Consider the following 22870-nt stretch of genomic DNA (forward strand, 5'->3'; position numbering starts at 1 on the left):
CTCAAACCTAGTTAAATAGAGTTGTATCAATGGAAGAAAAATGTATATTGTTCGAATCAGACATAATAAATGATCAACATTCCGTTTTCAAAGACTTCGAGTTCTGTAACTTAAGTTAAAATACTCATTTTCATGTTGAATATTAAGCTCGCTCACGTCCTGGAATATCCTGCAGATGGCGCCCAAACTCCACAAAGTATTTATATGAATGCTACTCAGTTCATCTACCGCACATACTACCTGAAAAGCAGGTCAGTGGCATCTTCAGGATTTTTTTTTTTTTTTTTTTTTAAATTGGAGCAGCACAGGAGGGAACAAGAACCAAGCAGGATGTAACAGCAACTGAATTTTTAATAAGACCTGCTTGCAAATTGGTTAAAAATTCAGCCACTTGTAACAGTTTTTATTTGTAGACAGACCCCCAGCTTCCATAACCTTGATTTAGGCCGCAACAAAATCCAACCACTGACTATTGCTACATATTAGTTTATTTTATATTTTATCCAGTTCCTCCAATCAGCAGTTACAGGTATATATATAGATAAATAAAAGCATCAATATGAAAATACTGACAGACAATCTTCATTACAAGTCTAAAACATAGAATTTATCTGGCAAGCAACAATCATTGCTCAATCACTTAAAAAATTTCTGACAGAGTAAAACATTTAGCCTGTTTCAAGGTTGCTTTAATACATGTTTTTATTCCACAGAAATCATAATTCACAGTATGAAAAAAAACAAAACAATAATGGTGTCATGTCTTGCACAGACTCTCCTGTTGCTTCAGCCAGAACCGTAAAATCACCTACTGAAATCATCTCTAATGGACAATAAAAATCTACTGTACCGTGAGATTTATGACCAAAAACAACAATCACAGATAAACAATATATCAGTTATAAAAATAAAGTCATAAAATGTGTACAAAGAAAGAAAAATATGCCGACATCTGATTAGAGAATAAATAAAAATGTTGCTGTGGTTACAATCCCAGTGTCCTGTGGTAAAAGTAGAGGAAATAAATTAACAGTGACTTCTAAAAGCCTTCCATCCAAAGTACGACTCATCGCTGTGCTTTAAGATCGGGAATGAAAGAAGACAAGTCCCACCAGCATGTGCTGTACCATAAAAAGGCCCAAAACACAGTACCTTACACATATAAGTTACAATAAACAAGTGGGTGGTTATACACAACCTGTGTGAAGGTTTCTAGTCAATGATTCACTGTGTAATAAACAATAAACAGAGCTATAAATGATAAACAGTGCAGTGGTGTTTCACTGGAAGTGCAGTGTGTGCCAGCCATGATATTGTGGGTGAGATAAAATCCATGCTAAAGTCAGGATTAAAACTTTTAACAGGAAAAAAAAATCAATGAAAGAAATAATAGACCATCTGCTCTCACTTCAGGGAGGCAGCAGCTTGTAATGGTAATGGTGGATCTATAGTGTGCTTTCAATAAATGTTGTGGATCTGCTTTATGAACAGGAACTGTGAGAGTTACTTCTTCACTCAGACATTGTGAAATGTCTGAGTGAATTCAAACTGAATGGTAGAAAAAAATCAAAGTAAACGGACGTTCATTACAGACAAGAAATCATCCTACTGAAACCACAAAAATGCAGGTCAGGGCCAAGATATTCTGTACACAAGCCAGCCCTGCCTCACCTTTATCAAATACAGAGAGTGAATCAGCTTTTGCCTTGCGTGTGTGTTTGTTTCACCGTGACTCAGTCCTACAAGGGCGTACTTTGGAACCAGGAAGTTTTTCACTTCTGACTATGTGAGCCATTCATTTTAACCCACTCCTTCATGTCAGCCTCTGTCAGTGCGCACCAGGGCAGCTGCGGCTACAATGTAGCTTGCCATCACCAGTGTGTGAATGTGTGTGTGAATGGGTGGATGACTGGTTGTGTAAAGTGCTTTGGGTCCTTAGTAGCCACTGTAAAGACAGTTGTTAAGTTACATTATCTTAAGTGATTAACTGAATTCAATAATAATACAATGAAAAGCAAAACATGTTGCAATGAGACGGCACTGAGATTAGATGTACTGAGTTATGGTCCAAAAAGAAGGAAGAGGGGAACACTATTGCAAACTAAATTAAAAATCCCATTCACATCGTTTCTTCTGTATATATGCAGCAGGGGAAATAGCCCTTGTCGTGATAAGGAAAAGTTCAATATGAATGAAATACAACAGGGAAATTAACTAGAAGATTTCCTAGTCCAACAACTTCTAACTGGTCAAATAAAAAACAGCACTGTCACTTGCGGGATCCAAGTATTAATAATAATAATAATAATAATAATAATAATAATAATAATAATAATAAAAACAGGATAGGAAAAGCCCAAGGACAAGATGTGCAAATATTTATCAAAATCACCAATCTTTCATTATCAGTCATTGTCACATCAAGTATAGACGGCAGTGTTTAATGCCATCTGAGCCAGCACAAAGAAAACAATACTTCTTCTATATGGGATTCTCCTCCCCCCCAAAAAAATTGTATATATATATATATATAGCTCAGCATAGTTGTTTGCTGTGCCTTGTGAGGGACAATTTTTGCTTTACGGGTGATATTAGCTTGTTAGCACGACTTAAAAAGAGGAAATATGTGATGGGTATGGATGGGCTTCCTATTTCTGCCCGCTAAAGGAAGTTCGGCGGAATAACAGTTATGGGATTAAAAACAGGTGCGTTTAGAATAAACAGAAACAGTGGACATTTTCAGGGGGTTTTTCTGTTGTTGTTTTTGTGGCTGCAGAACCAGGAATGGGGGCTGTCACTGCTATGGCACAAATATGTGGTCATTGGCATTCAGAAGAGCAAAGTATGGGGGTGTAGTGTTTGATGTGAAAGGACAAATTTAGTAGGTCGAGATGTAATACGCAGACGTATGTTTGTGCTTCTCAGGTTTAGTCACTGTGAGATGGAACTGTATGTTCCTGGGTTTTATTTGATTTCTCCATCAACCCTCCATCTGTGTTAAAGTACAAGAGTGTTTATTTCTCTGGTCTCCAGTGTGTAGTGTGTAAAATGTCCAGGATGTCCAGTCTACAGCGTTATAACAGTACCGTCCTCCTCCAAACTCCCCCTCTCCATGGCTCTGTCTGGGGACGGCGTTGTAGCCTTGATGTTGCTTAGGGAACTACTGCTGCCGCTGGTGGGCAGGGTCCCATTGGTGTTAATGGAGAAGGTGGAAGTGGTGGCGGTGCGGAGGTTGAGGTGTGGTTCGTAACGAGGCAGTGAGCTCATGCTGTGGTTGGAGGCCACATGTCTGATTGGCTCAGCCTCGCCTCCAGCCTCAATTACCAAGTCCTCTTCATCTTCATCGCTCTCCAACTCCCCAACAGGGAAGTTCTGGATGATGTGTGGTGGTATGGAGGCTGCAGCACTGTGTGACGAGTAGCCGTAGTAACTGGCGCCGCTGTCTGATGAGCGTCCTGAACTACCAGATGCTGCACCCCCTCCTCCGCCTACTCCACTACGAACGATATTGTTCCGCTGGTTGGCAGGCTTTACGGTGATGATGAGGTTGTGGCTGTTGGCGATCATCATGTCTGTCACCTGATCCAGCGACTTCCCAGCAACCTCGATACCATTCACTTCCAGCACTTCGTCATTAACCGCCAGTAGGCCGGTGCTCTCCGCAAGCCCGCCTGGCACCAAGCGAGAGATGAATATTCCTGGGACTTTCTCCAAGCCCTGTGGGGTGACCCGTACACTGGAACCATCACGGATGTAGAAACCCAGTGGTTTTTCCTGGCCGTGCTTGTACAGACGAACACGTCGGTGCGTCTCCGGGAGGATGTCGACGTCGATGATGGACGATACAGGCCGGAAGTCTTTAGGGAGGCTGATTATCACTGGAGGTTTTTTCTTGTTGTGATCAGGCCGCAGAAGAACCGCAGAAAGCACAGTGTTCTTCTTCCTGGTCAGGGAATCGGTACCAAATGTTCCATGATCAGCTTCCTCTGTTAAGTAGAAGACAGGAAGTAGAGAAATAGAAGAGGAACAGAGAAACAAAGAGGATGTTAATAAAAGCTGGTTAATTTTTTCAGTAATACCACACTAGGCTCATTACACATCAAATTGTTATTCAAGCTGACACAGTGTTGCATCATGCAGTTTAGAAGAATGAATAATGATTTGCTCTCAGCCTGAGGCATACCTGCAGGGCGTCTGTGCTAAACATACACAAGACACTGATCCCTATAGCTCCCCTCAGGTTGTACTGATGCAAAATGGCACACCAGCTACCTCAAGTCAACTCCCATCAGCTCTCTCTGACACACAGCCACCCACAAGTGAGCTTACTTATGCTGCATACAATCTCATGAACCGAGTAGATAAAATATATTACACACAAGATTTTAATCGGCATATTCTTGGTATCAGATCGTCAACATGCATCTGTTTTCTCAGCCTTGGATATGCATCTTCATTGAAAATAAATAAATAAATAGAGTGCCCTTATTAAAATGAGCAAAGAAGAGTACAGGCATACAACAAAGCATTACATTCAGTTATGCTCTTATCACCACTGGAGGGAAGAAATTTAATTTTCATAGTAATGTAATAATTATTGTATTAATTTGCAAAGAGAACATGCAATTCTAAATTATAATTATAATATTAATGGATGCATTAATTTCATTATGCACACACCACTGCTATGATAAAGATGCTTTAGGAGTCATAGCAGCCATGACCCTGTCAATGCACTGCAGTAGGCTAGGCCCTGATCCACAGCGAGTTTAGAACAAAGGCTGGGGACTTAAAGTTGCAGTACACATTTGTATGGGGTGCTACACTATGGATTACTTGCTGTGGTGACTTCCTGGACTCCATCCAATCCATACCAAAGTTCAAAAAATAAATTTAAAAATATTACATCTTAATTAGCAAACTTTAAAAGTGCTAGTAGGCAAATTTTTGTTAGGTTGCATATTTAACTATTAAGCTAAGCAAGGCTGAGCTAAGACGAGCTAAGCATCTCCTGGCTTAAATGATATCAATGTTATCATGTCACTTACAAAAAAGCAAATGCTGACCGTCTAACTTTTTACATCACACAAAGGTCAATTTTGAAACAAAAACATTGTTGTGTTTTGGCTGTCACCATCATACAATGCAGTACAATTCCACCACGGCAAGCAAGACAGGCACTGCTTGCCTCATGAAATCTAAAAACAGAGCTCAATTAAAACCAAAGTGAAAGCAATCACTGTCCTTGCATTGCAAACAGCATTACAACCCATAAGCTTCCCTTTCTGCCTGTTTGTGCCATCCATTAAACTACTGCCATTCTGTAACTGCAGTCAGCTATTATCTTTGGAAGAAGGCTTAACTTTGCTTTGAGGCCAGCAGCTTTTTCTGGTTGTCTGCAAATGCTTGTGATCTTTGAAAGGACACTGATGCGAGACTAGCATGTTAGACAAGCTCTAGATTAATTTTTTTTTTCTTTTGATACAATTTGGTAAGTTATCACTTTTAAATTTCACAACCAGAAATGAGTAGGGCAGGGATGCTAAATACAAGACCCAGGGGCCAGAATCACCAAAGTAATTAAAAAGTAAATAATATATTATATAACAGAAAACGATTAAGAAATAGAAATTTCAGGTTTGTTTTTTTGTTGTTGTTTTATTTTTGTTTTTTACAATGGGTAGTTAAATGCATGGTTAAACTTTGTGACAGACTAAAAGGTCTGGCCCACTTAAGATCAAAGTGGGTTGTATGTGACCCTCTATGTAAAATAAGTTTGGCATCTGTGGGGGTTTTTTTTAACAGTACTATAATTTCAAACTTGATAACCAGTAAAATACTCAGTACCATTTTGAATGCCGTGGAGAGCAAAAGATGGCAAAAAAATATTTTAGGCTTTATTTTTTAAAATAAAAACAATACAAACAATAACATTAATGGCACTATTTATGCTTGCCTTTTCGTAAAAGTCCCGACATGGGTGGCATTACAACAAGGCCCAAGGCTGGCCAAGGTAACGGAAGGAAAAATATGACCCTTGGCTCTCGAATAGTTAACCAGTATACAAGAAGCTAAACATTAACATCTTTCATACTCTTCTTTCGCCTCTTCTCCAGTCCCTATTTTTGTCTGTTTCTGGTGATATTTTTATCATCTCTATTTTGAATGAGTCTTTAACTTGCCCACCTTTTCCAAATTCATAATTTTTTCCTGTTTTGACAGCACTTTGTAAACTCTGCTTTTAGATAAAAGAGCGCTATTAATAAAAGAAAAGAAAAAAAGGAAAAAAAAACTGTCAGTCTTACACTGAATACCTCTCCCCTCTCAGTTTGTTTCTCCCTCTGAACATGTATTTGAGTAATCTGGGAAAAAATCCACTCGGGTGTCTGATAAGGATTCAGCTTCTCAGGTTCTGACAGGTACACACCCCACCACTCCCCTCTCCATCCCGAAAGCCAAAACAAAGGATCGACTGTCCCGAGAAAGAGTGGCTGTCTTATGTTTCAGTTCCCATGAGGCAAGAGTTAGTGTATACACTTTTACTGTATCTTTGCCAGGCTTGATCTTATGGCTCATTTCCACATGAAGAAGAAATACAGCTTTCTTCGAAGAACTAGGTAAATGCTAAAACACATTTCATCATGCGTGCTAGGTTCTTGTTCCAAAGAGCAATATGCAAATAGTGCACAGATGGATGTTTTGAAACACTTGCGCATGCGCATATATGCACGTCCCTGCACAGCCGACACAGAGGTTGTTCTTGCAGTGCAGTCATGCGCAGCTCCACATCTCATTTCACTCTCTCTAGACTTCTTTTCATCTAAACCATCTCTCCATCTGCACCATATGAAAGGACCAGACCTGACAATAGAGTTATATTTGAGTAAAAAGAATATGGCGGTCCCTCGGGGCCACTCACAGGCCCTCAGAACAACTAAGAAACGCTATTTTGGTATCAAATGGTGGACACTCATACCGCTTTCTGAGATCACCAGTATGCAACATATGCAAGAATCTGCAAAAACACAAGCAGGCACAAAAGGCAAGACAATATACTACACACCATTTCATGTTTACGGAAATGATCTTCTATTGTTCTTTTTATTTTTAGAGTAAAACTCCCAGATTAGTCTAATTTAATACTCAAAAGAACAAACTTCCTGATGCCACATGGATGGTATCAAAACAAATTTTAATAGAGTATTGCTAAACCAATAATATATAAGGTAACGGGGGTAAAAGGAGGTCCTATTTTGTTTTTATCCAAACCTACATGGCTCTGTGTGAAAGAAGTAATTTCCCCCCTTTTATTAAATGATGAATTACCTGTCATTAACTATATTTTTGGAAAGCTTATCCACCAATTTCACTAGCCAGATCCAGGCCTGATTACTGCCAGACCTGCTGTATCAAGAAATCACTTAAAAAGAACCTGTCGACTTAAATGAAAATGAAATCATCATTTAAAAAACGTATTTTGTATTATTTAGGTTCTCTATCTAATATAAAAAAAAATAAAGTTTCATGAAAGTTTCATTGTGACAAATATGCAAAAAAAACAAGAAATCAGGATTTGGTAAAACATGTTTTAGACTGTTCAATCGAGCAATTAGGTGGATGTTTATAATAAACATGACCAAGTTTTTAAATTATCAGGTCACCGGAGGTGGAAAAAGTACAGAGATTCTGTACTTAAGTAGAAGTACAGATATTAGTATTAAAAAATACTATTAAAAAGTATTAAAAAAATACTGTGTGTGATTTCCTGTGTTACTGTTTAGGCTCAGATGGGTTTGATGTTTTAAGGCTCGCACTGACATGAAATAATAACTCCCCTCATATAAGAAATATAAGAATAGTTTTGAACTGTGAGCTCAAGAAAAAAAAGCTGGTAATGAGCATTCTTCGGAAATAAGCTCATAGATACCGATATAACGTCAACATAATAATCATTTTTTACAAAATGTCCACACTTTAAAAAAAAATAAATTATGTTATGTATATACATATATTATGTGAGTTATATGGTGTACGTATATTAAAACTCAAAATCTAATGCGTTATCATATTTATGTCTGTTGAAATTATTTAAATAATAATAATTAGCTTGAGCGACAATTACAACTGGCTAGCCCAGAACAACTCACCACAGAGCTTGGGGAATAGTGTATAGTTAAATATTTAGTCCAGTAATGACTTTATTGCCAGACAACCTGGACCCGAGCATACCTAAAGAAGGACAACGTCTAGAACAGCTGCTTCAAAGGGTTTGGGTCTATTTTGGGTCTGTCGCCCATATCCCAAAGTTCTCCATTCCTTCCTTTGTTTAAGAAATTCAGAAGGGTAGTTCTGTGTTTGCTGTTGAGTGTGTTTGCATATGTTGAGCATACATCACTTTTATTCCCTCAGTCCTTGGTAAACACTTTGAGCTTGACAGTGGTCCAGTGCGTAGAGGTATGTGACTGATTTGGCTAATGATTAAACCATTGGAGGTGGACTATAAGGGCAGGAAACAGAAATATTTTATAATGTTCAGATTTCTGAAGATATTTATCACAAGGCTGCTGTTTAAACTCATAAAATTTATGGACACATTGGCAATAAATCAGTGCAGCCAGGAATGAGAAACACATGCTAGTATATTCATTGCCAAGTTGATCAAGTTTTCAGTCTTCACATACCACGGGTATGCATTTTTAAAATGATGAGAAAAGATGATTTGGCAGTCAAAACTTTGAATATTTGGGTTCTTGGTTTGAGCCTTAGATTTCAAATTTCATCTATTCACACGCATTCATACAACACTAAGCACCTTTAACTTAACGCTCAAACGCTCTGACAGATGCATCAGGGTTCAGTACTTTGCCCAAAGACATTTCAGCATGGATGTTGGAGGAGCCATGGATAAGTAGACCTGCCCACCTCTTGAGCCACCCTCTATTGCAACTCCTCATATTATCTTAATATGGCTTAAAAAAGTAAACACAAAAAATGTTAGTGAAATTTGTTTTGGGATTTTGTGGTATGTTTGAAAGAAGAAGGGGGGAAAAAACCATTAGCTGACATATTGGATTTTGGTGATTATTAAATCGTCAGATATCATTATGGAGCATAAAAATCTTTGATATCAGTCATGCTCTAGGAATATTAGCTTTTTACTGAATGATCTTTCAACTACGAGGATATTCTAGGCACTACACTCTTTTTTGCATCAAGTTGAGGTCCTTGCAACATAGTGCAACAAAGCCATACAGACCCACATCAACATGCGCAGCTGTGTGCTGTCATCTGTGGCCGTGTGACAAATACATGGAACAACCAGTAATGTGAGCTACTCTGATGTTTGTGATTTGGTGGTCCTGTAGGCAGAGAGGACACTCTTCATTTTTGTGGTAAACTCCACTTTCTGTTCAAGCCAGCCATTTAAACCAATCAACATTCCACTTAACATTATGGCCACTGAGCTGCACCATTAGATTTTGGAAGATTTTGTGTGTCAATGGGCTTCTGTAGCCTCTGCACTGGTTGGTTTCCCACAATCTCCTATTCTCAGCCAAAGAACTACACAGACAGACTCCAACACTAACCATACTGGGAAAATGTTTGGAAGATGTCAGTTATAGCTGCTTATGGTTCCATTATGAAAAATATCAGCTCAAAGCTTTGTGAAGGCTTGTCGACTTCCAGTTAAGTCATCACTGAGTCCCTAACGCTAAGCTATCAAAATGTTTCTTTTAATGTCCTCCCAAGTCCTTTTTGCTTCTCTCCATAACATAAGGTAACAGTTGGGTTCGTCACACATGATTAAAAAAAAAACAAACAAAAAACAATAAATAGACAAGTTCAAGATTTTAAAACAGCTCTTTACTAGCTTCTTTTCTTCCCCTGGCTCAAAACTAGAAATGTATGACAAGTGTCGGTCCAGAATTTCAAACCGGTGCTATCCTAGCTTTATTCCTTGCTCAGTAATCATGCAGTTTAACTGGTATCAGCGCTCATATTTGAGATATGATTCACAAACTCTGAATAGAAAGCATAATCACTATCCCCACACTTGGCATGGCTCTGAACAGGTTAGGTATTTCAAATATGCAGTGGCTGCTTTGATTTCCCACACTCTGAATGGAGTTAGTGAGGAGCAAAGGAAGCGAAGCAGTGGAGGATAAAATGACAACCCAGCAGCACATAGCCACAAGTGAGGACACATGCAGTGATGCTCAGTCACCCCTCTCCGTAGCATGTAACTAACACACACAAGCACGCAGAGGGTGAACAACGAATGCATCTTCATCCTGACACTGAAAGAACTATGACATCTCTGCCTACGGAGAGGAGGTCACTCATTTCAAATGGCACACACGGGTCAAATGCATCATTGCCCTAACACTCTACTTTTAAATGCCCTGGATCTATCATGCTCCACCTTTGTACTCTCAAACTGACCGTATTACTCGCACAGAAGAAGTGATATGTGTGGGCAATCACAACATGCCATATCCGCTCACACCAGAATTTCCAGCTTTATTATTATTGTTATTATAGACTCTAACAGGTGAAAAACAATAGGCTATATTACACAATTATGCATCGGTGCATCTGTTGAGCTGCACCTTTTTCTATGGACATTAATGTACTTCTGTCTTTAGTAAAGCATTACTGCATTTATTCTAATGATGCTGACCTGTTCAGTAGTGACTATACTTATGATTATCCAGCATTATTGGAGGACAAGAGGCTTTCCCTGCTACAACAGTGACATTAAATCCATTACTTCCTTGTATTAGTTGTCCTAGGTGCAGCGTCAGGGAAACCTAACACCATGTTCGGGTGGAAGAACAAGATCAGGAAGGAGCTACAAGAGCTGCCATCATCAGTCCAGTTACTGTAGCCAACACTTTTGGCTCTATGTTTATATTCTTTTAAAAGGATAGTTGTGCACTCATCAGTGGTTCAGATGAGAGTAAAACTGTTTAACAAGTGCTGTCCATCAAGCCAACCCTCCATATAAAACGTATGGCATGTCTCAAGGATAGGAGTAAGAATAGCGCAAAGAAAAAGACGAGCAGATGAAGGTTGTGGTGTTCTGGAAACAGTCAGGTTTGTTGATGACAAGCCTGGATGTTCACCACACAGCTGGTGCTGCGTTGTTCCCGACACAGAACGATACAAGAGAGGGGGAGGAGAGGGGGAGTACATGATGTGTGTGTCAGTGTGAACTTGGACAGATGAGAAAAAACAGGGATGGTGCCAAAAACAGAAAAAAGAAGCAGGAAGGAGAGACAAAATGCAGAAAAAGAGAAGAAAAAACACAAAGAGGACAGGAGGTGATAAAAAAAATACTTTCAAAGGAGTAAATTCCCAGAGGGTTGCTATTCCTGGTGTGGTGAGCATACCTTCCTGGCACAGCTCAGATAAAAAGTGCCTTAATTCTGCTGATAGGGAAGGAGAAAGAAATAGAAGGAGGGAGGCTGTGCAGACTTGTAGAGGTATGAGGCGAGCTTGAGCAAAGGAAGTCTTCATGTAGAATTGAGTTGTCAATTTGAGTAATTGCTTATTAGATCCATTATTTAAAAGACTCCGGTCATGAACATTAGCCTGCTCCTAAGCCTTTTCATACGATCTGTCATGAATTCTCCATTACACACATCAGCCCTGCTTTATTACCCTGTCTTGACAGCAGCCATTTATCAAAAAGACCAAAACTGGAGGGGGAATCAGCTGTAATGAAGCAATGTACAGGGTGGGCCATTTATATGGATACACCGTAATAAAATGGGAATGGCCTGTGCTGGCATTTCTCCTGCGGTGTTGCTATCAGTGTGTGAAGAGTGGGAGAAGAGGGTTGCATTGACAATCCAACACAATGGGCAGCACATTGAACACATTTTATAAACTTGTAAATAACTCATGAAAGAATAAAGTTACATTGAAACCAAGCACACCATTGTTTGTCTTGTGACATTACCAGTAAGTTTGATGTGTCACATGGCCCTCTTCCTATTGAAAAAAAACAAAAGTTGTATCCAAGATGGCCGACTTCTAAATGGCCACCATGGTCACCGCCCATCTTGAGGAGTTTGCCCCCTCACATATACTAATGTGCCACAAACAGGACTTTAATATCACCAACCATTCCCATGTTATTACGGTGTATCCATATAAATGGCCCACACCCTGTACAACTAATAGGTTTAATGCAGAATTAACACACTTTATTTGCCAGCTCACACACTCTCAGTATGCATGTATGCGTGCTTTGGTCTTGTTCCTGCAGCATTCAGCAATTCCATCAATTTATTTTGTGCTGGCACAGATGCCTCTCTCTTTCCTGTAATACCTCCTGACCTTGTCCTCCAGATGTTATTCCTGTTACCCTCACTCAACATGTCTCTTAGTCACTGCGGCCCATCTCTCAGCTTGAGTCCTTCTTTGTCTCTGTGGCGGGCCATGGTGCTGCTGCAGGGGCGATGGACACACCTGCACGGCATCTGCAAACGTGCCTCACCAGCATAAAAGGTCTGGTTATTGTTGTTGTTGGAGTGTGTGGCTGTGAGCTAAAAAGCTACAGCCAGTGTGTAAACAAGCAACCGTGAGTGATAATAAAAGCAAGACACTGAAAAGCATGAAACTATGGATATGTCTGCCGTGTGATTGTTACAGTGGTGCCGAAACATAGAAAGGGGGCACGGCAGACCCAGGACTGGGTCAGCCAGGGAAGGCGCTGGCCTGAATGGTGGCTGAACTCGCGGCCACACAACAGAAGCAGGCGGTGGTGTCACGTCGCCGGCGGGAAGAAAAGCAGGACCAGACTGAGCGTCATATTGAGAAGCTGGCAGCTGGGATACGGTCCTGACCGACACCGCCGCCTCCCCCACCGGCGTTCCTCAACGGTGTGGGGTGGAGGAGGTCCAGACTGTTCCGGATATATAAACATATAAACAGGATATATTCTTAGAATCAAATTAGATAAGGGCCTCAAACGGGACTTTTTTCTACAGATGACTGTTTTAGATCTCACTGTAGGAAAAATACAAGTGACGAATTCAGCTGATTCACTTTCAGAGTCTGGGGACTGTTTATGCTGGCTCAAATGAAAATAAGGGACCAATCACAAATAATTTTAGTCATGATTTGACTTTCTCTACTATGACAAGCCAAAAATCTATGCTGTGACAAAGTACAAACCATTTCAAGGACAAAACGTGGAGATTTGGAATTTGCTTGTCAGAGACTCACTGGAGAAGCAGATGATTGCACTGCTCGTTGTTTCACAAAGTGTTATCTAGCGACTATTTACTTAAAAGAGAAACTTAAAAATGGAATGATTTCATAACATAAAAAAAGTGAGTCTACCTCCTTTCAAAGTCAATCTGTGGGAAATATTGTTTGTGCTGGAATCATGTTACAAAGGGATCTCATTACAGTCAGCACGTGCAGGGAAAAAATGACATGTAATCTTCCATTATGTTATGGTCATTCAAGTGTTATTTTAGGATAGACTCATACTAGGGCTGGGCGATATTACCTAAAATTCATATCGCGATATAATTTGAAGCATGTGCGGTAACGATATATATCACGATATATTCTTTTCTTCTGTATAACGTATTTTCCACACTATAAGGCACACTTAAAACCTCAAAAATCGAGAGTGTGCCTTATGTATGAATTCTGGTTGTGTTTACTGACCTCGAACCGATTTTGGCGTGCAGAAATCTGTTAAAAATGTTTTGATGGATTGTCAGAGCATTACGGCTGCCGTAGTGAGGAGCTTCGCGGAGTAATCTGGGTCCAAAACTCCGTCATCTTCAGGTCCCAAAGTCAAACGAACACCGAGAGTTAAAAACGGTCTAAAGTCTTTCATCTTTAATAAAATGATCAGTGTTGCTGCTTTATCAGGTGTAACAATTAAGTTTAACATCCAGTCATCCATGAAAACAGAATTTATTACATTTAACGGAGTTAAAGTTAACAGGAAGTTAGCTCGCTAGTTTACACCTAAACATGACATACCATGTTCTGACTGAGAGATTTTTGAACCTAAATAAAACGTACAGCTCTGCTACCACTTCCAACATAAATGAAGACAGAAAACTAAACAGCAGCGGCGTTTGCAGGGTTACTGAAGTTGCACTACCTGGTATATAATGTTGTGCTACGTGATTGCTTGCGACACAGCTATGTTAGTATAACACTAGCACAGTGAAGCTGGAGGATGAACGCCAACTTTTCTTCCACTCCATAAAAGTTAACGTGAGGAATTCTGGTGGTCAGGGACAAATGCAATCGCATAGCAGGATGCTATACACGGGCCAAACTTCAGTCAGGAGAACAACTGAGATTATTCATCCACAATACGAGGTTAGTTATTAATATACTGCAAAAACATGGAAATAGAACAGCTGCGAGAGAATTCAACATTAATGAATCAATGTTACGGAAGTGGAGGAAGCGCAGTTTTTGGCTTTCCCCATATTTCAAAAGTGCTTCATCTCTTTGCTATGACTGTCGCCCGCCATAATTTGCAGATGATAATGGTTTTAGCCTCTGCGATGCTTTCGGCCAAAACAGGCGAAGCTTGATGACATCATCAACATGCACTATCGCGATAGAGCGATATAGTCAAAATCTCTATCGTTGGCCAAATTTATATCGTTTCTATCGTATATCGTTTATATCGCCCACCCCTAACTCATACCTATCCTATAATATCAACACTTCCATATAACTCTGTTAGAAAGAAAGAAAGAAAGAAAGAAAGAAAGAAAGAAAGAAAGAAAGAAAGAAAGAAAGAAAGAAAGAATACAAACAGTGAAGGTGGTTAGGCAACAGCTTTTGGGAGCTGCATGTCAGAACATAGCCAGGGTAAATATGCTACAATGGTGAGATTTTAAATAATAATAATAATCACAGATAAGCATATTGGTTATCACGCTTCAGATCAATATCTCTGTAGTTTAAAGCCCAGGGGGACACATGGCTTAATTAAAAATCGGGAAAGCACATCTTTCTGCTTGCAAGTGAAACTAAAAGTCTAAAGATCATAAATTATCCGGGAAATTATCTTGACATTGAGTGGAAAACAACATATTTCATAGTACATCCATGGTATTCACATTATAACAAAAATAACTGCTCTCTCTTTGTGTAAATTATTTGAAAACCATAAACAAACACGCGTGTCTGAAGTTTCTCTGTTTCAACTCATGAGAACAACTACAACATATCATCACGTACTTCTAAAATGTGCCAAGCCGACAAAGTTCAATCACATCTCATAACACAGTGTGCGTATCTCCCTGATCTTTTCTCCGACTAGTACAGTTCAGTTATAACCTCTCCATATCAGTTTACTCTTTGTGGTTTGTAACAGTAAACAGTCCACTTTTCCCAACTCCCCAACCCTCACCCTCCCCGTCATCCAACTCCTTCTCCTAATTGAATGTGCGGTTTCTCCCTTCTTCATATTTCTCATGCAGTCAACACATTTCCTTCCCTCCTTCTACCCACTCATTTATTCATTCATCTTCCTTAACCAACCCTAAGCTGAGAATTCTGACAGCCTCTATATAACAGAGCCTGGCCTCCTGCTGTCACCACTGCTCTTCCTCCATCTGCTTGCAGCCTGCATAGTCTCATTCAGTCAGGTTTCAAAGGAGAGACCGAGCAGGGATCTGGCTCACCTCTCTCATTTCTGTCCTCCATGTCCCTGCTTACTTTTATTTGATCTCCTTATCCTTTCTCTGCTCTTCCTCTGTCTACCTTGTTGACTGAGCTGAGCTGTGGAGCTGAGGGTCCAGCCTGGCCTGCTGTCCTGTCTAATCTACCCAGCAGACGTGATCAGAAGCTGGCCACATTCCACCAAACCCCCCTCCGTTCAATCTTCCTCCCTTCTTCCTTTCCATTTCTTTCTCTCTCACCCACCCTCCCCAGCGTGGGCCTCACTCTACATTCCTCCCTCACTAATACTATTCCCACTATCCTCTTCCCTCACTCACTTATTCCCTCTCTTGCTACCTCTTGTTGCATTCCGATCGCACTAACACTACTCCCTCTCATCTCCCCACATCTCTAATTACATGCATTGCCCAAACAAAGCCTTATACATTACTCCCTCTTTAGTACTGTTTACTGTCCCTCTCTCTTTCATCCTCCAATCTCTTATTAAGCTCAAGTTCTGCTCCTCCTCCACACATTCTTCCTTAAGATCTACAAATTCATCATCCCCTCACTCATCACAGACAGCATCCTGGGGAATACATCATGCACTGTAGAAAACCTCACATCCAAATCAAGGGTGGCTAATTTCTGTTATTTTTACAGAAAGAGCTCCTCAGGGAAATGGCATCCTTCACACCTGCCACCATATCTCTCTTCAGCATATCCTTTCTATTCAAACCCACAGTAAAAGTGCATCTTTTTAGTTGTGGTGTCCTTACTTAATCTGAAATCCTATGCTTAGTCTATCTCTCCTTTCTTCTTCTGTGAATGTCACATTCCCACTCCATGTCTGTCTCAGTGCACTTTCATTATCACTCCCTGTCAGTGCCGAGCAGATTCAGGTTCAAGTTCTTATCATATTCAGAGACTTTGCATGTTTTGCAGGCTAGGTGTACTTTCACACTGAACATATTCCATCTCTGGCTGGGTGACTCATTCACTGGTTACTAATTAAAAGGCAATCCCTGCTGGGAAACACAAATACAGTCGTTTCTGTCCCTCCCTATACCTTTCCCCTTTACGTTAATGGATAAGAGTTAGGAGCTGAAACTGTGAGAGCAGTGAGCAACATCACTGAACAAACACACACCCTGGGATTGCCTGAAAGCTGCTACTGCTACATGGATGACGACCTGGACACTCTGAAAGTTGTGTGCATACAAGCACAAAAGGCGTTCTGGATGACTGATACAGACAAACGTGTTGTCAAACTGAGGGAGAACTTCTTCTGTCAGCCATGTTTAAAGACAATTAAACACAAGGCTGAACGTGTGTCTCATTTTCCTGTTTCCCTGAAAAGAAGTATTTAATAATAATGCTAACTCAATATACACAGGCCAACAAAACCACTGAAATAGCACATCATTTTGTTGAGCAAGTTGCAACCCAACTATAAACTGGAGCAGTTCAAGACTGAAACATCCTGGGGCTTCTGAAAATGTAAAACAGAGCTACAATAATGAGGCATCCAGGCAGATGTACTGGCTAAAACGGTCTTACTGCGAATACACCTACATCAGTGCACAATTTGTTTTACTACTTTATAAGAGTGGTGGTATTAGGTTAATAATGTAGTACAGGCTAGGCTACACACTGAATTAAAACCACTAAGAGGTGACGTGAAACAGGCTGATTATCTTGTTGCTTATCTGGTTGGAGTGTAATGTTTCTGCTGGGAAATCTGGCATTCATAAAACTGTTAATTTGGCACATACAACCCATCTAATTAATGTGCATACCAGGCACACCTGTTTATGGCAGCAACACTCCTTGATGGCAGCTGTCTCCTCCAGCAGAACAGTGCACCATCCTACATGGCTGCACATGATACAAAAAGCCTAAATGAAACCAAAAGCTGCACTTTGTCAGCAACCAAGACAGAAAGTGCTTACATGAGAACAACTAATAGCATTAATCACTAACTCACTCACTTTAACCCAACTTTACCCATTATCATTTATACATAGTCTCTGAGAGAGAGAGACACACCTCTAAGTAGTTACAACTGCATGAGATATATTAATAACAAGTGAAGTCGTCAAAAAACCTCAACAAAGACAGTCTTTGCAAATGCTAGCAATCATGCTCCCAGCATGCTTTGCAGCATTAATCCACCTATGAGCAGGCCTCTTTAGGGGTGCCATGACAACCAGTAAACAGTGGACAACTCACTGCCAGCCCAACAGTCATCAACACATTGTTCACAGATGGAGGGGTGGGGGTGGAGGGTGTCAGGGAATACCCAGTGCTGCTGGGTTGTATTTGTTGTGCGTTGAAGCGATTTCAAAAATGACCAGTAGTCAAAAACAGAGGCACAAACATTTCAGCCATTTCTCAGCAGTGAACAATAAGACATTAATGGCTGAAAAGCACAGAGGCAGAAAAACAACAATGTAGCCATTATTTAACAACCAGACAACTACATACAGTTGCAGCCTAGTATCCATCGAACCATCTGCACGCTGACGAGTGGATGAAACCTAAAGCGCCCAGCCTAGGGTATACACAGCCTAGATTTAGTCTCTGAGACAAATAAAATTCAGTGCCAAAAATAACCCTCATTATACGCATGAGCTCTACAGTGCACAGACTAGACACACTTTTAAAATAAACACACAAATCATCCAAATCCCTGAATGTGGAGATTGTGGGCAGTTTTTTGTTCTTTTAGCTCCAAGTTTTCTTTCCCAGTCCAAGTTCAGCAGGATTTCACTGCACTATTCCACACCAGCCTAGTTGGAACATAATTTGGCCCCCACTGCAACTTTGTCTGAAGCCTTGCTCTTATGCAATAATGACCAATCACATCACATCTGACTGAGACATTTACATAATTACTCAGTTGCAGTCTTAAAGGACACAGAAGTCTAATAGCATTCGAACTGAACTGATGACTGGACTGCTAAACTTCTGAACTGATGCAGTGAGGTACACTAAACACAAACACAACTAAACACTGTGGTAGGGATCATGACCTCATGATCCTTATGCTATTTATAACTATCTGTTCATATGAAGATTTTTCATTTGGCTGTTGGGTCACATGCAGATATGGTAACAAGATCATTAAGTTCAGTAATACTATTTATCCAAAATGGAACACAAGACATCTCATTTCAAAAAGATCGGGGTTCTAAAAGATGTAAGAAGCTTTCCAGATAAACAAGCACTGAGTGTTAAAAAGCTTCCGCATTGGCCCCAACATGGACAAGCCATTAACCTGTTATAGAGCCATCATCAGGGATGAGATCCAGTGCCTGCAGATATATGATTTAATAAATTATCTATAAGCTGCGAATTTGCTGCTTCCACACAATGCACAGCTTTATATGTTCAGACCAACTGGTGCTTAACGGTAAAGTAAGGGGGTTTCCCTGCTGACAAATCAGGAGGGAAACCAGGGTTTCAGGTCAGGGGGTCTGCAGGGGGTTATGACTGCATTAATGCGTCTGTCTTCTGTTTTTGTTCTGGCTGGGATTCCTGCCGAGGCGGTGTTTTCATGCGTTTTTCATGTGAGCAGCAGTGAGCCCAGTGTGGGGCTAGTGTCTGGAGCATGTAATTGAAACACAGTCCCATGCAGCGATACACACTGACCCCACTAATCTTCTTCTGACAAAGTGGCTTAGCTTCTATAGGGTCATATGGCACAGGCTTAAACACAACAGGCACAGGCAGACCCTGTGGTCCTCCCCACATTCAACAGGTCACATTTAGCAACTTAGTGATTAGGAATACACTCCAAAATCAAAGGAGAGGTTAAACCTTTGTACGCATACTCTGACAGAAACATGTTTATGTAATCACTATGGATACACTGATTGTGAAATTATGGGCCAACAGCAGCATTTTGTTTTCAAATCTATTTACTTTACTTTTGCTCTTGCTTATACCTCATTTACTCCATGATAACAACAACAAAAAAAAAAACCTGACCCTTTCAGTTTTTTGTAACACAATCACTTAGCTCGTGTGACATCTTGGAGACAGAACATATTAACGTCGACCACTGACATCAGTAAATGCCATGTTAATTGGCAATATGCCAATATCAGACACCAAGGTTGATATAGTAAGACCTGCAGTAATCATACACATGAAATAAAGGTAAGCCATACTTGAGAGCATGAATTTAGAGCAGCCACAACTTCTTCCTTTATTAGCTAAAAGATAAAAAACTTATCTACAAGGGGAACTGCAAAAGCAGAGCAATTATGGCAGAAATATTGGCAATGATTACACCAGAGCCAGCAAAGGAAGTTAGAAACTGCAGCAGCAGTGTTTACAGAAACACTGCTCGAAATACTTGAAACCCGTATTTCCAAAACAGTCAGACACGTAAAAAAATAATTGCCATGCAGCTACCAAGCTGCAATACAGAACAGTCTACTGGACAAACTCAAAGTGAACTCCATTCGTCTACTCTTGTTGTTTTGCTCAGCTCCTCATTTCAAGTGCATTCTTCCTCTCAACTTTTGTTGTGATTTGGCGCTATATAAATAAAATTGAATTGAATTGAAAAGGCCCCTAACCTTAGTTAACTAGAAATCAATAAGGAAAAAAATAGAGGCCAGCGGTTTAGTAGTTTGTTTAGCTGAACATGGAAACATACAACAGGTAGCCTAAAAACTGACAATGTAAAGTGACACTTAAGTTTTTATAACTCTGTCACAGCTATAGTCAATAGCCTATCACATATTTCTAAGCTGTGCTTTTCAATGCTAATGACTGTATTTGCATTTCCAATGCAAAGCAGGTGTAACCAAGCAAACAAATGAAAACTTGGGACACTTTGTCCAAACACTTCCTCTGTGCATACCTTTCCTCTGGAGGAACAGCCTGAGTAGAGGGTTGGCTGTAGAGATGGCCTTGTGGTAATTGTCGTCATTGTTGATGGGCAGCAGGTCACCGTGCACGTCAGCGTAGCCCACCAACAGCTCCACATTGGGGATGCGATGCACGTGCTGCAGGAGACCGTAGAACTCATCGAAGCGGCCTGGCTTGGACCGTTCCAGAGAGAACCGACGAAACTCTGCACCAAACTGGGATGGGGCAGAAAGGCGTTCACATGTGATTGCAAATGAACACACAAATACACACACAGGTGTGACGTATGGCCGAAACCAGGGTATGAAACAGTGCCTGATAAGCCTACTTTGTAGTGATGCGTAAGCCAAAGCACACCACGTGTGGTAAATTATTCACGTGTTTTGTGTATCTCTAGGTTTGCAGATAAAGCTTTTATCAAGCTACCTCACAGAATATTTATCCTGCAGCTATTACAAAGACAGTGTGCTTTCAGCAATCCCCACAAACATGTTGCTGGTTTACCTGTTTAAGCCTGTGGACTGACTGGATCAATGGCTCTGGACGCCTAATCTTTAGGCAGCTCTGTAGCTGAGACAGAGCACAATGCCTCATTGGTAGCGTTAGTGAGAGGTACCAGCTGTTGTGGTTACTGTTGCTCAGCGCTGACATAAGATGATCTCCCAGCTTAATCAGTTATTTTATGCATCAGTGCAAAGCAGAGTTAATTTAATAAGTGGTTGGGGACATAAGGAAGACAATCTTAACTCAGAAGAGTCAAAAGAATTTAAATAACCCGGGATAGCTGAGTAAATAATAACAATAGTTATTGCACTACTGTAGGGAGGCAAAATTAGTGCTGTAGCTGAAAATATTTGACAGCTTGTGTCGACGCGTGCAAAAACTTCTAGAACAATATAGTCATTATTCATTACACTTATGTGTGGTCAAGCCTCAGCAGGGCGCGGATGGAGCCACGAGCCTGACGCAGGCCGTGTGACACCTGTAACCGCAGGCAAATAACGCGACAGGCAACGACTATCACCTTTAACCGAGGTAATTTGACATAAACTTTTGGTAATTTGAGTAAACTTTTCACGCAGATTTGATTAAGTTAAAGAGTTGGGTCAAACTTGAAGTCAGTACTCGGTAAACGAGCAGGAGAGTAAGGCGGAGAAGGCTGTGACAGGTGACACTGGCTCACTGCGCAGTCAGCTGACAAAAACCTTCCACCTTGTCACAAACTAGCTAGCCTTTAGACGTAAAACGACCAAAAAACTACGCCACAGTTACCAATAAAGTTTTAAGAATTGTAACCAAATTCTCGGGTGGTCACAGTGGAAAAAAACCAAAACTGTTAGCTCCTCTTAAAGTTTATAAGCCTTGCTTCATAATAACCCGCTATCAAGCCTCTTTAGCAGGCTAAATTAGCAAGAGTGGATTTAATGAGGACGAAGGTTGTCTGGAGTACAAACACTGGAAGGATACCTGACAAATAAGTGTCCGTACCCACCTTGCTCTTCACCTCCACTGCATTCAGAGAACGGCTGCTCGGCACTCGGTGGTTTTTGTTCATGTTTCTCTAGCAGCGGGAACGCCGCCAAAGCACTCACACTCTCTCCCTGCTCCTGCCGCCGCCGCCGCCGCTGCCAACGTCTATCCACAAACCCCGTGTGTCCACCAGTTGTTTTTAAAGGTTTAGTTTAGGTTTTGTTAGTCGCACAGGCTACACCGCGTCTTCTCGACGTCCGCCGGTACAAGTGGTCCCTCCACAGAATGCGACAGAGGCTGTCAATCAGCCAGCTTCAGCTCGTAAACTTGTCTCCTCTCATACTTGCCGCTGACACCGTAGCTACAGCCCCACACCGTACCGTCTCTGGCTTACCTCTGCCTGCGACTCTCTCTCCCTGCCCGTGCCCGGAGAGCCGGAGATACGGAACTTCAAAATAAAAGGCATGGTTTCTATAATACTCTGTGGCTTCAAAATAAGAGCACCTTCCACCTCACCAGGAATAGCCCACTCTGTCCTGGCACGGTGTGCCAACCATGCTCCAAATAGCTCGAACAATAATGAACAGTAATGCCTCATTTTTTGTTTTTAATGTCATTCATAAACAAAATACCCATTTTACGTGGTTTTTTGCCATCATGTTAACTGAAGCACTGATGTTGCACTTTCTCACTCTATTAACGTAATGATGACCATATCTCTAAAAACCCTAAATTAAAATCGTGTGCATTAATCATTTAAACAGTTATACTATACTCGGTAAAAACTAATAGATAGTGTGTAACAGAGATTTTATGATAGTTGAATGAAGTGTTACCTGCGTATGTAAAATTAGTA

At 40.7% G+C, this 22870-nt stretch overlaps 1 protein-coding gene across 1 annotated transcript; it reads right to left on the reverse strand.

The window, feature by feature from the left end:
- Positions 1–2318: 2318 nt before the first annotated feature.
- On the reverse strand, positions 2319–22431 carry pard6b (par-6 partitioning defective 6 homolog beta (C. elegans)). Its single transcript, XM_005744657.1, has 3 exons — positions 22037–22431; positions 20537–20759; positions 2319–3986 (listed from the first exon to the last, which is right to left on the reverse strand). The coding sequence occupies exons 1-3, from the start codon at positions 22097–22099 to the stop codon at positions 3067–3069; spliced, it is 1206 nt and encodes a 401-aa protein (XP_005744714.1). The 5' UTR covers positions 22100–22431; the 3' UTR covers positions 2319–3066.
- Between the last annotated feature and the right edge of the window lie 439 nt (positions 22432–22870).

The sequence above is a fragment of the Pundamilia nyererei genome, unplaced genomic scaffold (genome assembly GCF_000239375.1).
Source record: "Pundamilia nyererei isolate P.nyererei 1_Seehausen unplaced genomic scaffold, PunNye1.0 scaffold00147, whole genome shotgun sequence".
Lineage (NCBI taxonomy): Eukaryota > Metazoa > Chordata > Actinopteri > Cichliformes > Cichlidae > Pundamilia > Pundamilia nyererei.

Excerpts from the sequence above, each read along its gene's own strand:
- pard6b (XM_005744657.1), bottom strand. The coding sequence starts at position 22,099 with ATGAACAAAAACCACCGAGTGCCGAGCAGCCGTTCTCTGAATGCAGTG. Across the intron at positions 20,760-22,036 it reads CAGTGGAGGTGAAGAGCAAG|TTTGGTGCAGAGTTTCGTCG; the intron begins GTGGGTACGGAC and ends GCCCCATCCCAG. Across the intron at positions 3,987-20,536 it reads GCTGTTCCTCCAGAGGAAAG|AGGAAGCTGATCATGGAACA; the intron begins GTATGCACAGAG and ends TCTACTTAACAG.